This window comes from Neoarius graeffei, chromosome 25 (assembly GCF_027579695.1).
Source record: "Neoarius graeffei isolate fNeoGra1 chromosome 25, fNeoGra1.pri, whole genome shotgun sequence".
In the NCBI taxonomy this organism is placed as follows: Eukaryota; Metazoa; Chordata; class Actinopteri; order Siluriformes; family Ariidae; genus Neoarius; species Neoarius graeffei.
The window spans coordinates 17,891,986-17,918,577 of NC_083593.1; the positions used below are offsets into that span (position 1 = coordinate 17,891,986).

The 26,592-nt window shown below is 41.8% G+C and overlaps 1 protein-coding gene across 1 annotated transcript in view; it reads right to left on the reverse strand.

Moving 5' to 3' along the window:
- Nucleotides 1-2,727: 2,727 nt before the first annotated feature.
- tiam1a (TIAM Rac1 associated GEF 1a) overlaps nt 2,728-26,592 on the reverse strand; it is a 178,012-nt gene continuing 154,147 nt past the window's right edge. Inside the window, exons 20-27 of the mRNA XM_060908541.1 lie at nt 24,427-24,606; nt 21,642-21,760; nt 20,111-20,219; nt 13,874-13,932; nt 11,646-11,742; nt 8,218-8,305; nt 4,723-4,892; nt 2,728-4,615 (exon numbers count right to left, since the gene is read on the reverse strand). Of these exons, the coding sequence (XP_060764524.1) occupies nt 4,068-4,615; nt 4,723-4,892; nt 8,218-8,305; nt 11,646-11,742; nt 13,874-13,932; nt 20,111-20,219; nt 21,642-21,760; nt 24,427-24,606 (1,370 nt within the window). The 3' untranslated portion in view covers nt 2,728-4,067. The remainder of the gene's footprint in view (nt 4,616-4,722; nt 4,893-8,217; nt 8,306-11,645; nt 11,743-13,873; nt 13,933-20,110; nt 20,220-21,641; nt 21,761-24,426; nt 24,607-26,592) is intronic.

Below are 26,592 nucleotides of genomic sequence, written 5' to 3' on the forward strand. Positions count from 1 at the left end.
TACGGTCAATTTAGAGTCACCAGTTAACCTAACCTGCATGTCTTTGGACTGTGGGGGAAACCGGAGCACCCGGAGGAAACCCACGTGGACACGGGGAGAACATGCAAACTCTGCACAGAAAGGCCCTCGCCGGCCGCTGGGCTCGAACCCGGATCTTTTTGCTGTGAGGCGACAGCGCTAACCACTACAACACCGTGCCGCCACAAATGATTATATTATATTAAACAGCTCTTTTAATTCTATCTAGCTTGGGTCCTCATTTTTGATCTTTTGGACTGAAATTTTTGGGTGGACTGAATTTACAGTGAAAGCTAAGCACTAGGCTAACTAGCAGATATCAAGATGAACTAATAGACCTCTCTTTACTGTGAGGTGGAGACTGGCGCCATCTAGTGAATATTTATGGACATGTATTTTTCAAGCACAGTTCAGTGTCACCCATTTTTACAAATATACAAGGTGCTTCAAAAAAAAAAAAAAAAAGAAAAAAGATATTATCTGAGATGTAAATATCCCAGAAACTACATAGTCTAGGCAAATGAAACTGAACAGGCTTAATGTTTAGCGGTATAAGATTTATTCCTCAACATTTGAATGAGAACTTCAAAAGGTATGTGGATTCCATGAACGATTTCACAAATTGTCAATATGCGTGCTGCCTGAGACACAGACGCACGCAGACAGCCTTCCTCTTTGAACCTTTTGTACCATGTCCAAATCTGCATTGCAGTTGGTGCATTTTTAGAGAATTCTGTCATAAATGCACGCTGCACAGTCTTGTTCGACTGTGTTCAAGCGTACTCTAACACACAAAACGCCTTTTCTTTTACAGTGAATGGCATTTCTACACCTAAAAAGATAAAAACAAAAAATATTAAACGTGGGCGGCGCGGTGGTGTAGTGGCTAGTGCTGTCGCCTCACAGCAAGAAGGTCTGGGTTCGAGCCCCGTGGCTGGCGAAGGCCTTTCTGTGCGGAGTTTGCATGTTCTCCACGTGGGTTTCCTCTGGGTGCTCCGGTTTCCCCCACAGTCCAAAGATGTGCAGGTTAAGTTAACTGGTGACTCTAAATTGACTGTAGGTGTGAATAGTTGTCTATGTGTCAGCCCTGTGATGACCTGGCGACTTGTCCAGGGTGTACCCCGCCTTTCGCCCGTAGTCAGCTGGGATAGGCTCCAGCTTGCTTGCAACCCTGTAGAACAGGATAAAGTGGCTAGAGATGATGAGATGAACATTAATTCTGACCTGTTTCCACATATGCTGTGAAAATTTGAGGTCAATTGAACAAGAATTGGCAAAGATTGTGAAATTATATCAAATTTTTTGAAACTCCATCCTACGACCGTTTATCCAGATCCAGGTCGCAGGGGTAACTGCCTAAGCAGAGCAGCCCAGACTTCCCTCTCCCCGGCCACCTCCACCAGCTCTTCCGGGGGAAGACCAAGGCGTTCTCAGGCCAGCTGAGAGATGTAATCTCTCCAGCATGTCATGGGTCTGCCCCAGGGTCTCCTCCCAGTGGGGCATGCCCAGAAAACCTCCCTTGGGAGGCATCCAGGGGGCATCCTAACAAGGTGCCCAAACTACCTCAATGGACTCCTTTCGATGTGGAGGAGCAGCGGTTCCACTCAGAGTCTCTCCCGAATGACCAAGCTTCTCACCCTGTCTCTAAAGGAGAGCCCAGCCACCCTGCGGAGAAAACTCATTTCTACCGCTTGTATCTGCGATCTCATTCTTTTGGTCACTACCCATAGCTCGTGACCATAGGTGACCATTTTTTGAAACACCCTGTACATATTTCATGTCTGGATATTTGCATATTTGTAGGCTCCCAGGACTGGTAATCATCAACCCAAACTTCAACTACTTGCTTGTCCTGCAGACAGATGCATCAGAGACCTGATGGGGTGGTGCTGACTCGGTACTCAGCACGTGATGAACAATCCAGTATACTGTGTGGAGAAAAGGCACATTTCTAAAAGTTTGTTGGCTATACAGTACTGCTCCTTTCATGTCAAGCACATTTATTTATATCACAGCCTAATGGTTAGAGAAGCAGCTTTGGGACCAAAAGGTTGCCGGTTCGGTTCCCTGGACCAGCAGGAATGGCCAAAGTGCCCTTGAGCAAGGCACCTAACCCCTAACTACTCTGGGTATGTTGTAAGTCACACTGGATAAGAGCGTTTGTGAAATGCCTGTCATGTAATTTGTTGTTTCAAAGGTACTTTTGTTAAGTTGCAGGAGTGAGACATCCATCCTTTATCCATAACCGCTTATCCTGTACAGGATTGCGGGCAAGCTGGAGCCTATCCCAGCTGACTATGGGCGAGAGGCGGGGTACACCTTGGACAAGCCGCCAGATCATCGCAGGACTGACACAGGGACAAACAACCATTCACACTCTCAATCAATTTAGAGTCAGAAAGGCCCCTGTCGGCCACTGGGCTCGAACCCAGAACCTTCTTGCTGTGAGGTGACAGTGCTAACCGCTACACCACCGTGCCACCCCTATTATTAAAAGTCAGCTGTTAACGGTGTTTTAACTGAAGAAGTTAACACAACTTCCCATCACACAGCTGAAACTAAAATCTAAACTTGATGTTGAATAGGTCAAGTTTCTATTAACCAGGCAAATTCTTTTTCCTTTGCATTCACCAATAATGGACTTTATACTCAAGTAATCCTTATTACAATGCCAATATAAATAAAGAAATTTTATTTAAGAAGCGCAGTAATAATTCACAAAACTATGAGCATACATTTTCAAAAATGCACAAAGTAAAACTTGAAGAATATTTACAGGGTTTTTTTTTTTACAACACGTGTCAGCCAAAAAAGTTTCATAACCAGATATACAGTAAGTGATTGCATTTCACGTCGTCCACGTTAAATTTTAAAAATATAACTTATATCTTTCAGTAATATGCTATGTCCCCCTTGATCGAAACCGCCATTGTATAAAATACAACCAAAAGGTCCAAATTCATCAAAGCCTTACATTTCACATGATTCAATTCAACCTCACTGCTTTTAAACTGTTCCAAGTGTAGTTCACGACATTACAACTGTGACTGGCGATGTTCTATCATACAGAGTGTCAGTGTTGACTTTGAGTGGGTATGGTGATTCAGTAGTATAGCAATATCGAGGAGAAATTGTGATCTTGAATCAAAAATGCTCACATTGTTGCAGTGTGCAGGGCTAAAAGGTCAGGGCATTACTTCTTCCCAAAACAAACTGTGATAGAAAATTCAAGTACAGCAGGATCCATAATAATAATAATAATAATAATAATAATAATTTAAAACATCCCTTCAGTGAATTGGCCTGGGTAATACTGGACTGGAGGGTATACTGTAAAACCAATAGGAAAGGAAGGAACAAGGATGTCGTCGCTGAGAAACGCTAAATAGTAAACAGTGACTTTCGGAGGAATGTAATGGCAACGTTATGCTTTTGTGCTCTGGACAAAGTGATCGGTGTGGTGCTGTTGAATAAGATAAGGCTTAAGTTTAGCCAGGGGTCCCTGGACATCATGAACACACACAGCCCTTGAGTACAGAACAGCGGTCGAAAGCTATAAAAAAAAAAACAGGACAGACCCACATTCCTAGCATTTTTACAAAAATAATTATTTTGGAAATGAGGTTTGGAAAGGAAGTGTAGCTGCCTACAGGATGAGTGCACATCATGCAGCATGTCAGTGTGTGTAGGATCTATAGACATGTGATTGCGCAGTGGGTCCTTCCCCGATAAACGCGCACATAAAATTCACCTCACTGTGCCATCCCATCCAGATGTTTGTCAGCATCTTAAGTCAGTTCATACAGTCCTGATGCACTGCTTAAAAATTTAAGCGCTTGGAAGTACCTCCAAACAAGGCATGCAGGGACTTGAAGAGCCATTGATACTGAGACATATTGCTTCTTTAAACTTCTTGTCAAACGTATATACACCCGCAACAGTTTCCTTTGACATTTCGTCTGACGGTAAGCTTAATCTATGGATCGAAAACTGGCTCAAACGTCCGTATGCACCTACGTTTTCACACTCTTGTACTTTCACCATTGACTTCAGAAGATATCAGTGCCACAGCCACTGTTAAAATCATCTCTGCGAACCCAGATAACCTCCACCTCCCTCTGGGCAACATCGCCCTCTACAGCACACTGCTTGCGTAGCGGGGTCAACCTTAGATGGCCAAGGGAATTTTCTGGGAGCGTGTTCTCTGAACCTTTGCTGGGAGCACTAGTTTCCTCCTTTTTGTCCTCCTCCTTCTGTTTCTCCTCGACTTCAGCAATAAGAGCCTCAAAAGACTCTTCCAGGCTGGGCTCAGCTGAGGAACCCTTGACAGACTCGCAGTATTCGTCATCGTCGCTGAGGATGTCTGTCTCCTTTACGTCTGTCTGTCGGTCATACAGCTGCAGGTCAAACTGCTCCTCCACCCAGTGGTCAGTGTCTCCGTCAGCCTGGTGATTATTCTGGGATGGCGAGGGATGATGTCTCTGAGGAAAATCTGTGGAGTGCTGGCTGGAGCAGTTGTCGAAAACAATGTCAGTGTTGATGGTGAAGCGGTTGCGGACAAGTCTTTTTCGACCGAGGTTTCCAGGTGGAGCTGAAACTGAAAACAGGAGTGAAATGCTGTCAGATAGTTGCGCTGAAGTTACTTGGCTGGATAAGCAGATGCCAGGCAGGTTTCGTACACGAAGAAAGGAGATAGAGGTTTACCTGCTCTGTTCATGGGCCTGACGCCTTTCAGTGCCAAAAAGCGTTTCCCTCCAAATGGAATGTACTGCTGATTAAGAGGCAAGCTCTCCGTCTTTAACAGCTGCCGACGCCGTTTGTCTCTTAATACGGAGTGCACCGTTTTCAGGAAGTCCCTTTTACTCTCAGAGGAGCTGGAACAGACATCACAGTTGGTATTAATGTCCTGGGCCATATAATAATGCATGTAGCCCATAATGATCATACCATGCAAATGACTATCCCTATGGCCGAAACCACTCGCTCGTTCACTACTCCCTACTCACTATATAGGGAATTACAATATAGTGGATTATACAGTGAGCTCATTGGTAAAATGAAAAAACGTTTTCGGACACTACTCTGCCGCACCGTTATTTATGCCATTACTGTCGCACAATTAAAACGTGCCAGATCAGTCGGCTGGTGGGTTTTCAAAATAATAAATACATATTATACTGAGTGTATTTCCCACATTAATAAATACAGTGGTGCTTGAAAGTTTGTGAGCCTTTTAGAATTTTCTATATTTCTGCATAAATATGACCTAAAACATCATCAGATTTTCACACAAGTCCTAAAAGTAGATAAAGAGAACCCAGTTCAACAAATGAGACAAAAATATTATACTTGGTCATTTATTTATTGAAGAAAATGATCCAATATTATATATCTGAGTGGCAAAAGTATGTGAACCTCTAGAATTAACAGTTAATTTGAAGGTGAAATTAGAGTCAGGTGTTTTCAAGCAATGGGATGACAATCAGGTGTGAGTGGGCACCCTGTTTTATTTAAAGAACAGGGATCTATCAAAGTCTCATCTTCACAACACACGTTTGTGGAAGAGCATCATGGCACGAACAAAGGAGATTTCTGAGGACCTCAGAAAAAGCGTTGTTGATGCTCATCAGGCTGGAAAAGGTTACAAAACCATCTCTAAAGAGTTTGGACTCCACCAATCCACAGTCAGACAGATTGTGTACAAATGGAGGAAATTCAAGACCATTATTACCCTCCCCAGGAGTGGTCGACCAACAAAGATCACTCCAAAACCAAGGCGTGTAATAGTTGGCAAGGTCGCAAAGGACCCCAGGGTAACTTCTAAGCAACTGAAGGCCTCTCTCACATTGGCTAATGTTATTGTTCATGAGTCCACCATCAGGAGAACACTGAACAACAATGATGTGCATGCCAGGGTTGCAAGGAGAAAGCCACTGCTCTCCAAAAAGAACATTGCTGCTCGTCTGCAGTTTGCTAAAGATCACTTGGACAAGCCAGAAGGCTATTGGAAAAATGTTTTGTGGACGGATGAGACCAAAATAGAACTTTTTGTTTTAAATGAGAAGTGTTATGTTGAGAGAAAGGAAAACACTGCATTCCAGCATAAGAACCTTATCCCATCTGTGAAACATAGTGGTGGTAGTATCATGGTTTGGGCCTGTTTTGCTGCATCTGGGCCAGGACAGCTTGCCATCATTGATAAAACAATGAATTCTGAATTATACCAGCGAATTCTAAAGGAAAATGTCAGGACATCTGTCCATAAACTGAGTCTCAAGAGAAGGTGGGTCATGCAGCAAGACAACGACCCTAAGCGCACAAGTCTTTCTACCAAAGAATGGTTAATGAAGAATAAAGTTAATGTTTTGGAATGGCCAAGTCAAAGTCCTGACCTTAATCCAATCGAACTGTTGTGGAAGAACCTGAAGTGAGCAGTTCATGTGAGGAAACCCACCAACATCCCAGAGTTGAAGCTGTTCTGTACGGAGGAATGGGCTAAAATTCCTCCAAGCCGGTGTGCAGGACTGATCAACAGTTACCGCAAACATTTAGTTGCAGTTATTGCTGCACAAGTGGGTCACACCAGATAGTGAAAGCAAAGGTTCACATACTTTTGCCACTCACAGATATGTAATATTGGATCATTTTCCTCAATAAATAAATGACCAAGTATAATATTTTTGTCTCATTTGTTGAACTGGGTTCTCTTTATCTACTTTTAGGACTTGTGTGAAAATCTGATGATGTTTTAGGTCATATTTATGCAGAAATATAGAAAATTCTAAAGGGTTCACAAACTTTCAAGCACCACTGTACAAAGTATTTTGTGTCTGCTGCATCTTTCAGTTCTTTTAACTCAAGGCTGAATCCTTTCTTCTTTGTCGCTGCTTTTTATTAAATCAAATTTGAGGCTTTTGATTTGATTTCTTTCAGCACGACCGCAATGCATGATGGAATATATATTGCTTGGTTAGTGACCATCCGTTGTACACTACTTTTCATGATTGATTGTAGGATACTTTGAGTGCACTATATAGGGTGTAAAAATTCTTACGATGCATTCAGACAGATTAAAGCTAGACTGCCTTTCAGATTTTTCAAGTTCAGGTCATAAAAAGAATTTTCCCCTGACACCCAATTATTTTTGTTTAGTGGACTGAAAGCTACCAAATTTGAAATCACAGACTTCCAATTTTATTTTATTTTATTTTATTTTTTAAAATAGAACAATTAATGAATTTAGGGCCATGTGGCCCTAAATTCTCCGATATTTTTTCCTGCTTCACCATAACCCAATTCAGGATTTTACATCATGCATCACGTGGTGGGCTTTCTCCGTTCGCGCAAAGCATTGTGGGATATAAATCTGAAACAGGAGAGGAAAATAGAGGACACGAATGAAGCGTGAAAGACCGACTACAGTAACGGAAAGTGAGAATAAAAGACGTTATGTTGTGGAGGAAAGGAAACGCAGGACCAAACTAATAAATATCGGCGGTCAGTGAGCACCTCGGTGTGATCAGCTGTTCGTTTTGCGACAGAATGATGGAACTGTCAGTGCACGGTCAAGGTAAACCTGTAGATGGAAGTAATGCAACACTGGATGCCAGCTGCTGTAAAACCCAAAAGAAGAAGAAAGTAAACCTGCGCATGCGCACACCAGACTTCCTCTGTCTGCTTGACTGCACGAAGCGAGCGATTTCATGCACATTATTTGTGAGGGAATCTCCTCAAATTAAATAACTTCCCAGCCACAGAATGGCCTTTTTTTTTTTTAAAGATATTGCAGAAATAAATATCACAATGACCATAGGGAGCTAAGTTTCACAGATTTGATGAAATCAAAAGGCTGTATAGCTTTAAGGTTTTTTTGGCATCCATATCAGATTATATACTCTTAACAAACATGTAAAGAATATTATTTGAGGATTTTTGTGGAACCAAGTGCAACAGCACCACCAATGGTCGTAAGAACACGCAATGGTTTAAAGAAGTGAGTCTGGAGATGATTCTTTCTAGACTCATGCAGCCTGTAACAGTGACGGTCATATCAGGTGATTACACAGAGTGAAATGCCTTTATATAATATGTAGATATTAGACTTTAGCCCTCACATCTAATATCACATCCAGCTGTCACTGCTAGTACTATTAATCATCTAGTAGTAAATCCATAGAGGTCACATGGTTGTGGACTTACCTACAGCACAGATGAAAAGTCCTCTCTGGCCTCCCTTCAGATTCTGATCTTATGTGAACTATCTCACACACCGTCGTTCCATCTGAATCTTGACAAACAAACATGGACAAATTATTACATTTGCTGACCGACTTCAATAGAACATCTACTTTAAACACAGAAACACCACATGTAATTCACAGGACATGAGTTGATCAGAAACAAAAAAGTATTATATCTCAGAAAGTAGACTGCAGGGACACAAGAGATGGCCAAAATATGTGAAACCTTCTCAGGCGACGGAACTTCAGCACAATAAATTTAAAGATAAAAAGCCAGAGCATGGAGCCAATACTTTCCCGTTTACTGAGAAACATGCACTGCAGTCCTGCCACGACCTTGTAAAAATGAAGTACATGGGATATTTACCATCTACTGTACAGAAGGTGTGACTGTAAAAGCAGTTGGATGCTTTTAATAATAGAATATTATATTGATGAGTGTTTTACTGGAAATTATTATACATACGGGCCACTTTTTCCAATGGAATAAAAGACATGTATTCTATTCCCTTCTAGTGGGTTTATTGATGGCATGCAATATTATCATATCGCTTATCCTACATGTATTACGCCGCTCTCCTCAATGGAGAATGAGCGTGCAATATTGTTACAATAATGCATGCTGTCAAGACAACACGACGTCATATGTCAGAGCTCATGCAAATATCTAATGACAAAACTTTTCTGCTGCGCATGCGCACAATCATTTCTTTGTCAGCCGGGAAAGAGAGAAGATGAGGCTAATCCAGTGCTAGGTTTAAGCACTAAATAAATAAACTGAAAACTGAAACTAAAGACGCGCTGAACACCCGAAAGGCTACCTGCATTATATATTCATTACACATATTTACAAGAGAAAAACATACTAGCGGACATCGAAAAACTGGAAAAGAGACACGTCGGAGATGTAAAACTTCCGCGCGAGTGAATGACTGACAGTTTGTAAACAAACATGGCTGTGGGGTTTGCTTCATGAAAAGCGATAGATTTTGAGAGAATTTTGGCTGCCAGGTCGCTCCATTGTGTGGAGTTGATGTTGATTTTAAAAGTAACTAAGTAAATTACATAGGGAGAAAAATAAAATAAAATTAATAATAATAATAGCGGCACGGTGGTGTAGTGGTTAGCGCCGTCGCCTCACAGCAAGAAGGTCCGGGTTTGAGCCCCGTGGCCGGCGAGGGCCTTTCTGTGCGGAGTTTGCATGTTCTCCCCGTGTCCGCGTGGGTTTCCTCCAGGTGCTCTAGTTTCCCCCACAGTCCAAAGACATGCAGGTTAGGTTAACTGGTGACTCTAAATTGACCGTAGGTGTGAATGTGAGTGTGAATGGTTGTCTGTGTCTATGTGTCAGCCCTGTGATGACCTGGCGACTTGTCCAGGGTGTACCCCGCCTTTCACCCGTAGTCAGCTGGGATAGGCTCCAGCTTGCCTGCGACCCTGTAGAACAGGATAAAGCAGCTAGAGATAATGAGATGAGATAATAATATTCAGCTTGACTGTGCTAGCGTTGGCCTTCACTAACACTATACCGGCTGGAAGGTAACTACATTGCTGCGCTAACAGCACAGCGTCATGGGTAAACTAGCGTTGGTCTTCACTAATGCTACACCGGCTGGAAGGGAACTGGACTGCCACTCCAACAGCACCAAGTTGCAGGTAAGCTCGCACTGGCCTTTGAGAACGCTGATATGAAGGGAGTGTGTGTATAATAATGGCCGGCTTTTTTTCATTGTATATCAGATATATAACATTCAGCTAGCGTGATATTGAACTCATCTTTGACTCGTTCAATATCATGCTAGCTGAATGTTTGTTTACACACACACACACACAGCCAGCCAATATTATTTAAATATACTGTTTGTATTTTTCATACAAGCTACATCCAGGACATGGAGAACCAAAACCATGACATAAATCTCTACATGTCACTCATGAGGAGCTCAATTAAATGTTCTGATAAATTTGGGTACTTTGTTTGTGAATGCATCTATATAATAAAAAGAACATCACATGTTGGCTTGAAGATATGAAGCTTATGTTGAAAAACTTGCATTTTTCATATGAAATATATCACATATCTGATTGACATATTTAAATAATACTGGCTGGGTTTGAGTGGTCTATCAGATATATTCCATTCAGCTAGCATGATATTGAACGAGTCAAAGAAGAGTAGCTGAATGGAATATATATCTGATAGACCATGAAAAAAAGCCAGCCAATATTATTATTATTATTATTATTATTATTATTATACATACACATTCCTTTCAGGTGTTCAACGCATCTTTCTCTTTCAAAATTCTCTCAAAATCTTCCATATTTAACAAAGCCGCCATGTTTGGTTACAAATTGTCACAGTCGCTCGCTAGCGTGGAAGTTTTACATCTCTGACGTGTCCCTTTTCCAGCTTTTCAATGTCTGTTGGTATGTTCTTCTTTTGGAAATATATGTTAAGAATATCTAATGAAGTTTTGGTAGTCTTTTGGGTGTTCGTGTCTTTCTCCTTCCCGGCGAACAAAGAAACGTTTCTGCACATGCACAGCAGAAAACTCATTGAATATTTGCGTCAGCTCTGATGTGTGACGTCATGTTGTCTTGACAACCATGCAATATCGTAGACCATATTCAACGCTTATTCTCCATTGGGTAGAGTGACGTAATACATGTAGGATAAGCGATATGCTAGCAATATTGCATGCTGTCAAACCAAGTGAATGAAACTCGCTAGAAGGGAATAGAATACATGTTTTTATTCCATGGAAAAAGTGTCCTGTGTGTATAATAATTCCCAATATCTTCACTCCGATGATGTCATTCCCAGTGCTTTCCTGCTGACTAGACGCGCGTTGTCAAAATGGCGAACTGGTTCAAAATTGTTTAATTAACTTGCGGGGTTTTTGTGCGTGTGTGTGTGTGTGTGTGTGTGGATGTGTCCATATAATATAAAGAACATTACACGGTGGCGTGAAGATATGCAGTTTATCTTCTCATGTTGAAAAAATTTTCACTCGTTCGCTTCAGTCACTCATGAATATATTCACCACTCGAAGATAAACGTCATATCTTTGCACAACCATGTAATATCTGCTATGTGTGTTTAGGATATGGGATGGAATGGTTCTCTATAAGCCTGTAATTACACATAGGATTGTTGAATCTTCAAATGGAAAATGTACAAACAAGGCACAAGCATGATTCATGGCCATGTATCACAGATACAGTGGTGGCATGCTCGTGCTTTGTGTGCCAAGTTCACATCGCATCTTTATTCAATATCAACCTGTCAGAGTGATTTATTTTCCAAGCTATTTATGTTCCAAGTATGAACTATGCCTTCTGAATAGGGAAGTGGTGGAATGAAAAAAGCTGAGTGGTGAGACTCACTGGTAGTATTGCGGACTTGAAGAGCATCTGAAGGAATCATGTGCTTGAATCGAAATGGGTCTCTCTCATCAGGAACAAAGCCTTTGTGAGATGCTCCCTAAAGTAGGAGAAAGAAAAAGAAGAAAAAGGGAAATAAGAAGAAGTGATTGTAAACACCGATGAAAGACTGGAATGTCAGAAGAATTCATAGAGTCACAAGCAGGTAAGAGAATAAATGACAACTCTGGTATCACTGAATTAGACTTTTGCCACATACAGTGTCTGGCAAAAGTATTCATCCCCCTTCTTGTTTGTTCTGTTTTGTCGCATTAAAAATGGATTTTTTGGGGGTTAGCACCACCTGATTTACACAACATGCCTACAACTTTCAAGGGGAAAATTGTTTTTCTTTTGAGACAAACAATAATTAAGATGAAAAAAAAAAAACAACAACCCAGAAATCTGGAATGTGCATAGGTATTCACACCCCAAAGTCAATACATTTTGCTGCAAGTACAGCTGCAAGTCTCTTGGGATATGTCTGTATTAGCTTAGCACATCTAGCCATTGGGATTTTTGCCCATTCCTCAAGGCAAAATCGCTCCAACTCCAAGACATTTAAATGTTTCCATTTAAACCACTCCAGTGTAGCTTTAGCAGTCTATTTAGGGTCATGTTCCAGCATGAACCTTCGTCCCAGTCTCGAACCTCTGGCCGACTCAAACAGCTTTTCCTCCAGAACTGCCCTGTATTTAGTGCCATCCATCTTTCCTTCAGTCCTGACCAGCTTTCCTGTCCCTGCAGATGAAAAATATCCCCATAGTATGATGCTGCCACCACCATGCTTCACTGTAGGAATGGTGTTCTCAGGGTGTTGGGTTTGCACCACACATGGCACTTCACATGATGGCCAAAAAGATCAATTTTAGTTTCTTTTGACCAGAGAATCTTCTTTCATGTGTTTGGGGAGTCTGCCACATGCTGTTGGGCAAACTCCAAACGTGTTTTTTTCTGGCCACTCTTCCATAAAGCCCCACTCTGTGGAGTGTACGGCTTAAAGTGGTCCTATGGACAGATACTCCCATCTCCGCTGTGGATCTTTGCAGCTCCTTCAGTGTTATCTTTGGTGTCTTTGTTGCATCTCTGATTAATGCCCTCCTTGCCTGGTCTGTGAGTTTTGGTGGGCGGCCTTCTTGTCAGGTTTGTAGTGGTGCCATATTCTTTCCATTTTGCTATAATGGATTTAATGGTGCTCCGTGGGATATTCCAAGTTTGGGATATTTTTTATAACCCAACCCTGATCTATACTTCTCCACAGCTTTGTCTCTGACCTGTTTGGAGGCTCCTTGGTTTTCATGTTGCTTGCTTAGTAGTGTTGCAGAGTCAGGGTCCTTCCAGAACAGGTTGATTTATACAGACATCATGTGACAGATCATGTGACACTTTGATTGCACACAGGTGGATCTTAATCAACTAATTATGTGACTTATGAAGTGAATTGGTTGGACCAGCTCTTATTTAGGGGTTTCATATGAACGGGGGTGAATACCTATGCACACTCCAGATTTCTGTTTTTTCATCTTAATTATTGTTTGTGTCACAATAAAACAACCATGTTCACCTTTAAAGTGGTCGGCATGTTGTATAAATCAAATGGTGCTACCCCTCCAAAAATCCATTTTAATTCCAGCTTGTAACGCAACAAAACAGGACAAACACCAAGGGGGATGAATACTCTTGCAAGACACTGTACCATAAGTTTTGAAGATCAGCTAAATTTCGAGGCCAGTCCAAAATTATTGACACCCTTCAAGAAACTAGGCAAAAATTGTGTAAAATAAATACTGCTCACAATCAGTAGATTGTAGAAGGTATACTATGTTAAAACAGCTTCCTCATATATTTAAGCTCAAAATAGTATCACCCAATGTATGTTATTTATTTTTTTAACATCTATTAATTTTTGCACATTTCAATAAAATGTGCCAAAGTGTGTGGTTAGTGAGGTCAGAGTCAGTCCTGGGTGTCTCGAGCTGTTTTGACAACCACCAGGAACTTTAAGTTTCACTTCATGAAAAGAGCTTTTCTTCCCTGACATTTTTTATTGTGGAGGTACACAAAGAAGGGCACAGAGAGACAATTGTAGATGCATTAACAGTAATCATGCTGTCAGGACTAGACTTGTACTGCCCACGCTGTAATTCTCTTAATGCATAATCAAAGAAAAAGGGGCCAACAAAAGCACTCACAATTTTCTTCTTGTGCTTGGAGCAATCTTTGTACACAAAAACGATGGCTGTCTTGAAAACTGAAAATGAAAAGCAAAGAGAAAAAGCATTAGACCTAGGGATTCAAAAAGCATCTCAGAATTTAATAGAATTCTTCAGCACAGATGGTTGATAAAATGGCACTTGGGGCTCCATGGTTGTTGTTTTTAATCATCTTTTTTTTTTTAAATATAGTTTAACATTTAAAGGGGAAAATATGATGACTTCCCAAATATGATGACTCAGGACAATGAGTAATGAGTAGGATAATGAGCTATTTCTTTCTTTTCAAAATTTCCTCATTTGCAGAATGCCTGTAAAGGCTAATAAAAGTAACGTTAACGTGCAAAGCACCAACTGTGTTTTCCCGATGCAGCCATGGGCAGTGGTGTATGGTAAAGCAGAAATACTCTGCTACTCTTCTTACACACCCGGGTTTTGAGAATAGTTATCCCAATATACATTTTCTGTTGACCTTAACTTTAACTTCAGTACATATTCAAAAGTAAATGGCTATTTTAATTTCTTTACTTTTCCCTTTTGTGTTTTTTTTCCCCATTTTCAATCCATTTTCATCCATTAGGCTACAACCATGTCATTATTGTTTACATCTACAGAAGCTTATATACAAGGATCCAAAACAAATAGGGGTGGGTTTCCCGATAACGTTGCACTTTAGGGCTAAAGACTGAGTTTAAAGACACTCTTAAGCAACAAATGCTGTCTCTGTTAGTGGTTTCCCCAAACTGACTTGGAAGAAGGAGTCTTAAGAACAACTTTGCTCAATGCTTCTTTGCAATGCACGTCCTTGCTAAAGGCATTAGTAGTTGCTAAATCCAGTCGATGAGGTCACATCGTGTTCGTTTTTAACCAAAAACCATTTAAATATAAAATATCATTGTTAAGCATCTAGTCTCGTCTTCTTCCGCTTTATCCGGGACCGGGTCATGGAGGCAGCAGTCTAAGCAGGGAAGCCCAAACTTCCCTTTCCCCAGACACCTCGGCCAGCTCCTCGGGAAGAACACCGAGGCGTTCCCAGGCCAGCCGAGAGACATAGTCCCTCCAGCGTGTCCTGGGTCTTCCCCGGGGCCTCCTCCCGGGGGGACATGCCTGAAACACCTCCCCAGGGAGGCGTCCAGGAGGCATCCGAAAAAGATGCCCGAGCCACCTCAGCTGATTCCTCTCGATGTGGAGGAGCAGCGGCTCTACTCCGAGCTCCTCCCGAGTGACTGTGCTTCTCACCCTCTCTCTAAGGGAGCGCCCAGACACCCTGCGAAGGAAACTCATTTCGGCCGCTTGTATCCGCGATCTTGTTCTTTCGGTCATTACCCAAAGCTCATGACCATAGGTGAGAGTCGGAACGTAGATCGACCGGTAAATTGAGAGCTTCGCCTTTTGGCTCAGCTCCTTCTTCACCACGACGGACCGGTAAAGTGACTGCATCACTGCGGAGACTGCACCGGTCCGCCTGTCGATCTCGCGCTCCATCCTTCCCTCACTCGTGAACAAGATCCCGAGATACTTAAACTCCTCCACTTGAGGCAGGACTTCTCCACCAAAAACCGAGGACCGTGACGTTGCCCGGTATGACGCAGCCGGGGCCCCACCCTGGAGCCAGGCCCGGGGTTGGGGCTCGTATGCGAGCGCTTGGTGGCCGGGCCTTTGCCCATGGGGCCCGGCCGGGCTCAGCCCGAAGAGGTGACGTGGGCCCGACCTCCTGTGGGTTCACCACCCACAGAGGTAGCAGTAGGGGACTGGTGCAGTGTGGATTGGGTGGCAGTCGAAGGCAGGGGCCTCGACAACCTGATCCCCGGACACAGTGGCTGGCTGTTGGGACATGGAATTGTTAAGCATGACATATATAATGTAGTAATTAAAGGTAGACTGCCTTTCAGATTTTTCAAGTTTAGGTCATAAAAAGAATTTTCCCCCCGACACTCTATTTTTGTTTAGTGGACCGAAAGCTACCGAATTCGAATAACAGACTTCCAATTTTATTTGGTTTATTGAAATAGAACAATTAATAAATTTAAGGCCACATCGGCCTAAATTCTCCGCTATTTTTTCTTGCTTCACCGTGACCCAATTCAAGATACTACTTCATGCATCACGTAGTGGGCTTTCGCCATTCACACAAGGCATTGTGGGATACAAATTTGAAACAGGAGAGGAAAATGGAGGATGCAAATAAAATGTGAAAGACTGACTACAGTAACAGAAAGCAAGAAAAGACATTATGTTGTGAAGGAAAGGAAACGTAGGACCAAACTAATAAATATCGGCGGTCAGCGAGCACCTCGGTGTGATCAGCTGTTCGTTTAGCGACAGAATGATGGAACTGTCAGTGCACGGTCAAGGTAAACCTGTAGATGGCAGTAACGCAACACTGGATGCCAGCTGCCGTAAAACACAAAAGAAGAAGGAAAAGAAGAAGGTAAACCTGCGCATGCGCACACCGGACGACTTCTGTCTGCTTGACTGCGCGAAGCGAGCGATTTCATGCACATTATTTGGGAGGGAATCCCTTCAAATTAAATAACTTCCCAGCCACAGAATGGCCTGTTTTTTTAAAGATATTTCAGAAATAAAAAATATCACAATGGCCAAATTTCAGAGGGAACTAAATTTCACCAATTTTATGAAATCGAAAGGCCATCTAGTAATTGAAACAATTTAAAATTTTTGGACAATAACTTTTTTTTTATTCCAAGTGTGTTTTTTTAATTAAATGAACAAACACTCAAATGAAAGAACGAGCAAATAAAAAGCTAAATAATTCAGTAAATGTTTTCCCTGTGCCTTCTCATTTCATTATTAGCCAACCAAGAGCTTAATGCCCCTTATAAATTGGCATGCAGCAGAGTGGTATTTGGGATATAAAAGAGTTAAAGTATCTGTCCCATCATCTGCCCCCCTCCCCAGACCGCAGCGCCTCCCCCCCAATGGCCCCGCTGCTTCCTCATCCCCAGATCCTCTAGGCTGACTGCTTCCCAGGCTGCAGGCAGTCAGAGTATAGAGCAGCCAGGAACTGCTCCACATTGAGAAGGAGTGGCTCCAGTTGCTCTGAGACCTGCACGACCAAAGGGAGTGGCACAATCAGGAGTGGATGGGCATTAAACGGGCAAAACTAGACGTGCTAGTCAGACAAGTGGCGTTTCGGAGTAGATTCGCTGGAGTGTGGCCATGATTATTTCAGCTGTAATTCACAACGCCAAGTTTGCAATGTTTTCCCTTATATATACACACACACACACACACACACACAATGTTACAGGTCCAGCAATTTGTCTCATTATTAACACTGGATAATCCTTTGCCTAATGGAGTTTAATTTGACTCAAATGTGGCAATATCAATGTGAAATTAAGATATCCATACGTAATTCCATAACATATTGAAATATATTCATAATGTTATGTGTATATTTATTTAATAATTAAGCCAATGTACTTGCAATGTACAAGAAAAATAATTTAACGCCGGCTGCATATTCAATACCAGTTTCCAAGAGTCCCTCAGAGATGCATGCACATTCTGTGTATTTGGCTGCAAGCGAGACATTCTTTGCTGCGAGAGTGATCCAGGTCCATCGTAAGTTAAGAGTGAACTAAAAGTACTTCTTTGGCTATGACATTGTTTGGGAAAATCATGTTAGCTTAACAATGATTCTGAAGAGACAGTTAAAGATGCTCTTGGCCTTAAGAGGCTTTGGGAAACCCAACCCTGAACAGTAAATTGATCCTAGCCAACAGATGATAATGTTCAATTTGCCATTATATTGCTACAAAATCCATGATAACTACAAATAGTACTTGAGTCTGACTTGTGCCCTAATTTTAAGGACTCGTGACTTGACTTGGACTTGAGCACTGTTGACTCGGACTTGAGCACTGTTGACTCGGACTTGAGCACTGTTGACTCGGACTTGAGCACTGTTGACTCGGACTTGTACATTAACTGCATTCGGACTCAAACTAGAGACTCGGACTTTTTCTTCATTTTTTGTAATATGCCATAATAATTTGGCATAAGATTTTTATTTCTACATTAATTTTAAGAGAATGCACATTCACCTGTTCATACATCATGTTCAGGAACAAATTAACGTTAATGGTGCTAAAATGCCTGGAGAGAAGCCCCTAGGATTGTCCGCTTTGCTTATGCAGACTTCTCGTGCAGTGGGAAAAAATGCACTGCTATGTGTTCCATATGTAGAAGAGCTATCGAGGAGATGACTGGGACGACCTCGAACTTCAACTGTCATTTGGCAAGACTCCGCCCAGAGAAGTAAGGGACAAGCTCTGTTCATTGCCCTGTTGATAGCGAGGTTTACTTGGCGACTGATGAACTAGCTAGTGTTAACCCTCCCTCATGGTATTGTTGATAGTGGGCGGGGCTTGCTGAGCGGTGAACAAGCTTATTATCTGTAGCCTGTTAACTAAAATGGGGCAGTCAAGCAGTAACGTTAGTCCAACACAGTAGAGAGACGGTTTCACATAAAGGCAGCAACAGCCACCATCAAATGGTGCGGTTCTAGGACTCGACTCAGGTCAATAGTGGACTCAACTTGAAATTTTCTTTAAATGACTTGGACTTGAACACTTGGACTCGAGGTTTAGTGATTCGACTCCAACACTGCTCAATCAATTCAATTGATCAAATATGATCAATGAAAAGACCATTTTTTGTTGTCTTTGTTGAAAGAAAACTACAGATAACACCAAATTAACACATCTCTCTTTCTCCGTCTCTCTCGGTCAAGTTACACATCAATCCTGAGGCACCAGTAAGATGCTGATCTCTCCTGCTCTCTGAACCTGCCTGATCCATCCTGACACCCTACTTCTGGCTGGAGTATCATCACATCGCTCCTGTGGAGGATGACCCCATACGGACAGTCAAAAGACACACTTAGAAGATGGCTCTGGATGGACACTTACAGTTTTGCTACGATGGTTTAGGACTAAAATTATCATGATAACTTTAGGACTGCAGTTGTCATGAACAGTTTTGCACTCAAGTCTCCATCACTGTACAGTTGATAACTTCAACAAAATAGACTTCATGCTAAAACTATAATGAATTTCCTGGTTGAACAATTGCAATTTGTGACTATATAGGACACAATTATTGAGGCAAGTTATTTATAATCACGCTGTCTGTTATCACCCAAATGAGGATGGGTTCCCTTTTGAGTCTGGTTCCTCTGAAGGTTTCTTCCTCATGTCATCGGAGAGATTTTCCTTACCACTGTCACCTCAGGCTTGCTTATTAGGGATAAATACATTTATTAGTGATAAATTTATTCGTTCATATGTTTAAAATCGGGCGGCACGGTGGTGTAGTGGTTAGCGCTGTCGCCTCACAGCAAGAAGGTCCGGGTTTGAGCCCTGTGGCCGGCGAGGGCCTTTCTGTGCGGAGTTTGCATGTTCTCCCCGTGTCCGCATGGGTTTCCTCCGGGTGCTCCGGTTTCCCCCACAGTCCAAAGACATGCAGGTTAGGTTAACTGGTGACTCTAAATTGACCGTGAGTGTGAATGGTTGTCTGTGTCTATGTGTCAGCCCTGTGATGACCTGGCGACTTGTCCAGGGTGTACCCCGCCTTTCACCCGTAGTCAGCTGGGATACGCTCCAGCTTGCCTGCGACCCTGTAGAACAGGATAAAGTGGCTAGAGATAATGAGATGAGATGTTTAAAATCTTAATTTTGCTGTCAAGCTGCTTTGCGACCATGTCTGTTGTTAAAAGCACTATACAAATAAACTGACTTGACTAATTTCCCAGCTGTAAAAATGGCAACATGTCTATGTTCGTAGAGAGTCTTTATACAGCTAATGATCATCATTCTGTCCAGCAGCCAGTAAATGTAGTCTGACGAAAGAAGGTTTGACAACAGAAATATAGGTCATTGGTGTTGTTCTTTAAAACTTGATACTTCAGGAGTTTCTTTATGGGTTGCTTTAACTTTTACACAAGTCACTTTCCAGAAAGGTATCTTTGCTTTTATTTAAGTCAGACTGATGGATCTTTCACACAACACTGGACATGGGACAGTAAGTGCAGAGATCAGGTAATGAATAAGAGAAAAGGTTCTGTTCCAGAACATGGTGTACCACATTTTCCACTCCCCCTTCAAAACACACACACACACACACACACACACACACACACACACACACACACACACACACACACACACACACACACACACACTTACTTACCAAAGGCAGCAAGCTCTGGATCTTTCTTTCCCTTTATCAGAGATGATGGAGGATTGATCCAAACCACAGTGGCATGCTGTAATAGGTCACCCATAGACAAATCAGCCACCTAGCACACATTGCAAAAAATCAGAATACTGGAGTTGAAGTAAAAAAGTTGAAGTGAAAGAAAAAACACCTTGTACTCATTATTATTAAGCCCTTAGCTCCCTAGGAGCATAGGCCACCAACAAGAGCTTTCTATCTAGTTCTATTCTGTGCAGTTTTCTCAGGCGTTGACCATGAATAGCCCCTGGCTTTCATTTCGCCTTCAACGCATCTCCTCCAGATGTTTTTAGGATGACCTCTTTTCCTTATGGATTCCATTTTAAAGCTTGTTGACTGAGGTTCTTCGGTGACTTCCTGAGTGTACGTCCTATCCAGCTCCACTTCTTCTGGATTTGCGTCTCTACTGGTTGTTGGTTGGTTAATTCCCATAGTTCTTTGTTCATTTTATCTGACCATCTAACATTCATTATTTTCCTCAGACAATAATTAAGGAATGTTTGAATTTTCCTTAGCATAGCTTTGGTAGTTCTCCAAGTCTCTGCTCCAGGAGAGTCGGTCGCCCTCTTCTGAGATATAAAGACACTTTGAAGGACATCCTAAAGCGTGGTGGTGTATTAGATTCGTGGAGTAATGCAGTGGTTGACAGACCAGCATGGCGGGGGCTAATTGCGTGCGTTAGCCGCAAAATAGATGGACAGAAAGCTCTCTAATGAGGAGAAAAGGGAAAGGCGACACGCGAAGAGAGTAAAAGAGAGACGAAACTAATTGATGAACTGGCTTATTCTCTTTTATCCATATTTATTGTATGATGTCCGTATCAGGCTTGAGGTGTTGTTGTGTTCCATACAAGAGGACGGATTTAACATTCTATTAAAAAATCTTTAACTGAGTAATCTTAGATAGCACCTTTGATGCCCAGATGTTCCCCAGATTGTTGAAGACTCTTCTGGCTTTGTTAATCCTTGTTTTAACATCCTCATCCGTTCCTCCATCTACACTTGCCACACTTCCAAGATACACAAAGGAGTTCACTTTTTCTACGATGTTGTCCATCATTCTTATTGGCCATCTGCCCTTACAATTTACCTTCATCAATTTAGTTTTCACTGTATTTGGCTTTAGGCCAAGTTTCATTGACATGGTCAACAGGAGAGATGACTTGTCCTGAATTTGTTTGTTGTTACTAGAAATTAAGACTGTCATCTGCATAGCCCAAGTCATCCAATTGATGCCAAAGGGTCCATTGTATTCCATTCCTCTTTCCTTCCGTTGTTTCCCTCATGATCCAATCAATTGCCAACAGGAATAGGAAGGGGGATAGCAGACAGCCCAGTTTAACTCCAGTTGTACAGTAACCCTGTACTTACTATTTACAAATTCACAAGTATGAACTATTCATTTATCCCAAAATTACATATGGGGGAAAAAAAAAAGTCTGCCATTATTGGATGAACTTTTAAACAGATTTCAGCAGCTAAATTACCTCTTTCTTCTCTGTACTCTGTTCACTGATGAGCTGATCAAACACAGCTCCATACTCCTCATGGATCTTCTGCATCTCATTGATATGACTGGCCACTTTATTCATTGCCTTCATAGCAACTGTACATAATGCAAAAAAAAAAAGGCAATATAGGTCAGACTACAAAAGAACATCTATTGCTCCATATAACTAACCATGATGCATTTAACTGATAAGGCAAGTGATGTTACAAAAATGATATAAAATACCCATCATATTTTGTAAGAATGACATATTATGGACCCTTGGTGTTTGTCCTGTTTTGACGCATTACAAGCTGGAATTTAAATGGATTTTTGGAGGGTTGGCACCATTTGATTTACACAACGTGCCTACAACTTTAAAGGTGAACACTGTTTTATTGTGACACAAACAATAATTAAGATGAAAAAACAAAACAGAAATCTGGAGTGTGCATAGGTATTCACCCCCTTTCGTATGAAACCCCTAAATAAGAGCTGGTCCAACCAATTCACTTCATAAGTCACATTAGTTGATTCAGAGCCATCTGTGTACAATCAGTGTCACATGATCTGTCACATGATGTCTGTATAAATCAGCCCATTCTGGAAGGACCCTGACTCTGCAACACTACTAAGCAAGCAACATGAAAACCATGGAGCCTCCAAACAGGTCAGAGACAAAGCTGTGGAGAAGTATAGATCAGGGTTGGATTATAAAAAAATATCCCAAACTTTGAATATCCCAGAGAGCACCATTAAATCCATTATAGCAAAATGGAAAGAACATGTCATCACTACAAACCTGACAAGAGAAGCCCGCCCACCAAAACTCACAGACCAGGCAAGGAGGGCATTAATCAGAGATGCAACAAAGATAACACTGAATGAGCTGCAAAGATCCACAGCGGAGATGGGAGGATCTGTCCATAGGACCACTTTAAGCCGTACACTCCACAGAGTGGGGCTTTATGGAAGAGTGTCCAGAAAAAAAGTCATTGCTTAAGAAAACACATTTGGCGTTTGCTCAACAGCACGTGGCAGACTCCCCCAAACACATGGAAGAAGATTCTCTGGTCAAATTAAACTAAAATTGATCTCTTTGGCCATTGTGGGAAACACCATGTGTGGCGCAAACCCAACACCCTGAGAACACCATTCCTACAGTGAAGCATGGTGGTGGCAGCATTGTGCTGTGGGGATGTTTTTCATCTGCAGGGACAGGAAAGCTGGTCAGGACTGAATGAAAGATGGATGGCACTAAATACCAGGTGATTCTGGTGGAAAACCTGTTTGAGTCAGCCAGAGGTTTGAGACTGGGACGAAGATTTACATTCCAGCAGAACAATGACCCTAAACATACTGCTAAAGCTACACTGGAGTGGTTTAAAGGTAAACATGTGTGTGTCTTGGAATGGCCTAGTCAAAACCCAGACCTCAAGCCAATTGAGAATCTGTGGTATAACTTGAAGATTGCTGTACACCAACGCAACCCATCTAACTTGAAGGAGTTGGAGCAGTTTTGCTTTAAGGAATGGGCAAAAATCCCAGTGGCTAGATGTGCTAAGCTAATAGAGACACACCCCAAGAGATTTGCAGCTGTAATTGCAACAAAAAGTGGCTCTACAAAGTATTGACTTTGTAAATCAAATGGTGCTAACCCTCCAAAAACCCATTTTAATTCCAACTTGTAATGCAACAAAATAGGACAAACACCAAGGTGGATGAATACTTTTGCAAGACACTGTAACCAGGCACTTAGCACATTAGGCAGTACCAATCTCCTTTCCATTGCCCTTGACCTCTCACCTATTATATAGCTAGGGTTACGGGTGGGGGGGAGGGCTTGTCCTCTGGTAACCGTGACAGTTTGACTCCCTACTCACATCTGTGTTGTGGCGTGCCTCACCAGATGGCAGTAGGTACCATTTTGATAATGGTCTTTGGTATAACCCGACTACAAATAGAACTCGCAATCTCCCAGTCAAGAGGCGGACATGCTAACCACTAGGCCAGCTTGTGATAATATTGTGGAGTAGTTGGATAATAAATGATGTTAGTTGTTTTGACCACCAGCATATTGGATTTTGAATTTGGGATAATGATTGTGAGTGTGGGCGGCACGGTGGTGTAGTGGTTAGCGTTGTCGCCTCACAGCAAGAAGGTCTGGGTTCGAGCCCCATGGCCGACGAGGGCCTTTCTGTGCGGGGTTTGCATGTTCTCCCCGTGTTCGCGTGGGTTTCCTCTGGGTGCTCCGGTTTCCCCCCACAGTCCAAAGACATGCAGGTTAGGTTAACTGGTGACTCTAAATTGACCGTAGGTGTGAATGGTTGTCTGTGTCTATGTGTCAGCCCTGTGATGACCTGGCGACTTGTCCAGGGTGTACCCTGCCTCTCGCCCGTAGTCAGCTGGGATAGGCTCCAGCTTGCCTGCGACCCTGTAGAACAGGATAAAGCAGCTAGAGATAATGAGATTGTGAGTGTAGTGTAGACTGGCAGCTTGAATCTAAGAAACTGGATAAAGAATTACAGCCATATTAAGGAGACATTTTTTGTCCATTTGTGTGCCCTTGTATCATTGGTTCTTGCAAAAAAGAGAGCTAACAAAATGTAAAAAGAAATGATTCTAGACATGGTGGTTAGTGGAAAGCTTTGCTGTTTCACAAAACAAACTATTATTGAGTAATCGCATATAGACTGCACTGTAATTTAGAAGCCTATTCATGTGAACATTGTTGGTTCTACTTTAGGCCATTAACTGTAAGGCATAGTATTTTCTGTACTTACCATTGAGATGGTAGTGCTCCTCACTATCACGGTCGGTGAGACAGTAGAGCTCTCTGAGCAGCAAAGGGTATTTCAGTACCCTCTGGATCGGCTTGATCAGGTAGGATTCCAGAGTGGATGAGTGTTGCTGCCTTGGGTTCCTCTTGGCAAGGAATGCCTTAAACTCAGGGTCTGTTTTAGCTATATTCACCCAGATAGAGGGAAAAATGAGTGTTAGAGACTTTGGAAGCAAGGAGACAGACGCAAAAGACTTCATCTAAGTAGCCAAGAAGGAAGACATAGGAAACAAACAAACAAAAAAAACCCCGTATATAAGAAATGTCAAGAATTATATAGAGCGGCGGCTACAATTATCGACAGTCCATAATTATCGACACCTTTTCAGATCTACCAATAAAAACAATTTTACAAAAGGTGAGCTTCAGTTACAACAGTTATTATTGGTTAATTAATCAACCGGAAGACCCCTCGCCCTTTGATCTTGTCATCCGATAACACAGCTTGTTACCTGAGATGGAATTTTTTTTAGCACGATCAGCAATTTGAAGAAAACCCGAATGTTATCATCGCAGGTAAGCATGATGGAAAGATCATGGACATGTTTTTACTTCTCAAATTCACCGATATTTCATGATCTCCTTGTTGAAACCTACTTTGTTTCTTACTCTTTCATTTGACAGTCGCCATTTTGTATCTAAACGCACGTTTGAGAAGTCACATGAGGTGTCGATAATAGTGATCACTTTCACCGGCGTCCACCATTATCGACACCCTGTGGAATTAAGTGACATTTACAACTGTTATGGATTGATCTTTGTGTAACATCGTTGAAGTCGATGAAGTACTTTAAAAAAAATAAAAGTGCTGTGATTTATAAACATTTTTTTTCTGATTCATAACAGAATGGAATGCTTATAGAGTATTTGGAATCCGATTGCAATAAATAGAATTAGACCAGAATTACATTCCTCACATATAAAAAATGACATGCTTGAAATATTCAGATTTTTCTATTCCATTCAGAAAATATATATATTTTTTGCAGTTTGTTATAAATATCTACCACATATTACAATATCAGTCGACATTTTATATTTTGGTTCGAGGAATGAGATGCGACCTTTGACCTGGATTTTCATGTGGTTACAATGTCAATTGCCTGTTGACATTTATTGGTAAACTACAAAACTAGAAATTAATGCAAACAGCAATGAATGATTAACAAAATGTGATCTACAAAAATATTTAGAAAGTGGGTAGAAAGTGGAACAAAAAGATTTTCTGACACAGGTTAAACATTATCAGTTCAATTGTTTACAAACATTAGAATTACTTCCTCATTTACGTAAACACCGACATCAATATATTTATATAAAAGATATTTTGTACTAAATATAAGTCTCTGTAAAACAAATTTTAAATAAAAACTAATGTTTTCTTAACTTAATACTACATACCGATTCATCTCATCTCATTATCTCTAGCCGCTTTATCCTTCTACAGGGTCGCAGGCAAGCTGAAGCCTATCCCAGCTGACTACGGGCGAAAGGCGGGGTACACCCTGGACAAGTCGCCAGGTCATCACAGGGCTGACACATAGACACAGACAACCATTCACACTCACATTCACACCTACGCTCAATTTAGTCACCAGTTAACCTAACCTGCATGTCTTTGGACTGTGGGGGAAACCGGAGCACCCGGAGGAAACCCACGCAGACACGGGGAGAACATGCAAACTCCACACAGAAAGGCCCTCGCCGGCCCCGGGGCTTGAACCCAGGACCTTCTTGCTGTGAGGCGACAGCGCTAACCACTACACCACCGTGCCGCCCTTACATACCGATTATTTTTTTTAAAAATAAATAATCTGGATGTCAATAACTGAAACGGTGTCGATAATTGTGGACAAAGGTGTCGATAATTGTGGAACGGTGTCACAGGATCTGATACACTAAGTAATCAGGAATCAAGTAATTTTTTTCCAGTGGAAGTTTGAGTAATTATTCATGCACAATTTATGTATTTAAAGTCTTTTCTACTTTTGCAATAGCCAAAAGATTGTTAAGGTGTCGATTAGGGTGCATCAGTTGCCCCCTAAAAATGAAAAGTTCTTCCGATCATGATGCATTTTTGTTTTTATGTTCCTTTTGGTAAGAAAACACA